The sequence below is a fragment of the Octopus bimaculoides genome, chromosome 14 (genome assembly GCF_001194135.2).
Source record: "Octopus bimaculoides isolate UCB-OBI-ISO-001 chromosome 14, ASM119413v2, whole genome shotgun sequence".
Lineage (NCBI taxonomy): Eukaryota > Metazoa > Mollusca > Cephalopoda > Octopoda > Octopodidae > Octopus > Octopus bimaculoides.
In genome coordinates, this window is record NC_068994.1 from 20,546,072 (window position 1) to 20,548,999 (window position 2,928).

Sequence of the window (2,928 nt, forward strand, 5' to 3'; positions counted from 1 at the left end):
CGGGTGGCACATGAGATGCACCATTTTGAGCGTGGCCGTTGCCAGTACCGCCTGACTGGCTCCTGTAGGATTTTCGAGCGAGATCGTTGCCAGTGCCCCTGGACTGGCTTGTGCGGGTGGCACATAAAAGACACCATTTCGAGCGTGGCCGTTTTCGTGCGGGTGACACGTAAAAGCACCCACTACACTCTCTGAGTGGTTGGCGTTAGGAAGGGCATCCAGCTGTAGAAACTCTGCCAAATCAGACTGGAGCCTGGTGTTGCCATCCGGTTTCACCAGTCCTCAGTCAAATCGTCCAACCCATGCTAGCATGGAAAGCGGACGTTAAACGATGATGATGATGATGATGATGATAATAATTATGTGATTATAGAGATGATTATATTTGTATTTTAATTATGAAAAGAGCTGTAGCATGTAGAATGAAATTTTGAAATATCACAGAGATATTTTCTCTTTGTTATTCTAAATATAAGAATTTATGTGTGAATATGTGTGTAAGTGTGAATTGAAAATGTGCTGCTTTTAGAGTCCTTAAGTCATAAGTTGTCATTTCTCGAAAGGAGGAAACTTTTATACTCATTTTCAAACAATTATCTATTCCATTATCAAAAAATTTTCAAAAAACAAAACACATTTCTACTCATTGTAGGATTAGATACCAGATCTTTTGAAAATGTACAAGGTTTAGGAGCTTCTTGTGATTCCTAGTGAAATATAACAATACAATAACATCGAAAAAATAATTGCAAAAAGGAATCAATTCTCACTTGTCAGGTAAGTCCTTCACATTACCCTTATCAAGAACAAGATCCAGTCCCTTTTGAACAGCATTTTCCCAGTTCTTCTTTATGTTTTTCTTGATGTCCTTGTTAAAGAATGAAATAAGTTACTGAAGATTAATGAAGTAGAGAAAATATTATATAAACATAAGCAATGCAATATTGGTTTCAAATTTTGGCACAAGGCCAGCAATTTTGGAGGAGGGGTAAGTCAATTATGCCACAGCAAGTTGGCTTTGTACTCTCCATTGATGGTGTGTTTTTTGAAGATAGTCAATAAACACAAAACCTTTTGCATCCCAAAAAACCGAGGCCATCACCTACTCTACGGATGAAATGACCTTAGCCTTCTTTGGATCAGATAAGGAGGGATGTTTCTACTGCATGGATTGTCTTTTTGTCTCTGGCTCAAAGTGATGAACCCAACAGTCATCCAGCTGGATCTGCCTCAAGCTATGTCATACCAAGTTCATGGTGCAGAATATTATCAACCCTCTCACAAGATATGCTAATAACACTGGACAGTTGATTTATAGCCACTTGCTTGTCAATTTATAATCAATTTATTGTCAATAGCATCACGATGTGGTGAACACAATGTTTTCCTTGGTGGTATTAATGCATGCAAGATTTCACAGCTCTAGCATCGTTCCTTCATAGTCAGCCTATGAACTTTTCAGCTCAGCATCATAGGCTCAAAGCTAAAAACAATGTAACTGGCTTACAAATGGTGTCAGTAATTTGTTTTGTACCTACCATTAAAGTCTTTCACCTTTCTTTATAAATGATAGCAAATTGCTTGCATACAATATTTTTGATGGTCTCATAGAAGCCTTAAACTAAATGGATGCTATTTATTTACTGTTCAAAACTTAGCATGAAAGTGGTTTTGGTACACAAAAATTTGTTGCTATCAATCCCCATGCAATATGAAATCTATACGAAAGAAATGTTTAACAACATTAAGCAACTTTCCATCTCTATAAATTATAAGGTGGTGAGCAGGCAGAATCATCAGCATGCAGGGCAAAATGCTTGGCAGCATTTCATCAGTCTTTATGTTATGAGTTCAAGTCCAACCATAGTCAACATTGGCTTTCGTCCTTTCAGGGTTGATAAAATAAGTACCAGTAATTGACTTAACCTCTCCCCCGAAATTGCTGGCCTTGTGCCAAAATTTGAAATTAATATCTATAAATTACGACAATTATAGATGACAAATTTGTAGTGATTTGAAAGTTGTGTGAGTTATGGTTGGAATGTAACAGCAACCTTGTTATAGAAAATACTAATACTTTTTATGTAAATGAGAAAAAAATCAGGTTTCATATCAAACCCAGAAAAAATAATCTAAAAGAAGTATAATTATAACTGAAAGATTTCAACTAATCTTTAAAAATAAAAATCAGAGTGAATTTTGTAATCTTTGCTTTGCTTGCTTTTGCTTTATGGGGCTGGGGTCATCCTGGGTTAGTGATTCCAGAGACATCATCATGTGTAGAGCTGACCAGATGCACCAGTACTCTTCATCATGGTGGTCCTGTGCCAGCCCCTCTGCATCCTTCAAGGTGATGTTGAGCCTCTAGACATCTTCCCCAATCACGTCGAGCCATCTGGTGTGGGGTCTGCCACAAGGCCTTTTCCAGCTCACAGCTGCGGCGTTGAATGAGAGTAAAGCCCTGGTAGGATGATCTAGCAGGAGACAGAGTACATGTCCATTTCAGTGCATACAACTGTTTTCATCTTAAATATATTTTGGCTGTTGACCAATGTTGTTGAAGCATGTCACCCTCCTAATGATAACTACTACTACTACTACTACTACTACTACTACTACTACTACTACTCAGTGAAGTTAATTTTGTACATGATGTTCTAAGATAAATAAATTCAAGCAAATGGAATGGCATTTGAACAAGTAATCCAGAGCCTTAGCTACACAGATGCCGCAACCATAAGTTCTTACATTCTTAAAATAGAAAGAAAGAAAGAAAGAAAGAAAGAAAGAAAGAAAGAAAGAAAGAAAGAAAGAAAGAAAGAAAGAAAGAAAGAAAGAAAAAAAGAAAGAAAAAAAGAAAGAAAGAAAGAAAGAAAAAAAGAAAGAAAGAAAGAAAGAAAAAAAGAAAGAAAGAAAGAAAGAAAGAAA

The 2,928-nt window shown here is 36.7% G+C and overlaps 1 protein-coding gene across 2 annotated transcripts in view; it reads right to left on the reverse strand.

The window, feature by feature from the left end:
- LOC106876138 (BLOC-3 complex member HPS1) overlaps positions 1-2,928 on the reverse strand; it is a 69,866-nt gene that overhangs the window by 17,173 nt on the left and 49,765 nt on the right. For both annotated transcript variants that reach the window (XM_014924559.2, XM_014924561.2), the window contains exon 11: positions 771-868. In XM_014924559.2, the coding sequence (XP_014780045.1) occupies positions 771-868 (98 nt within the window). The remainder of the gene's footprint in view (positions 1-770; positions 869-2,928) is intronic.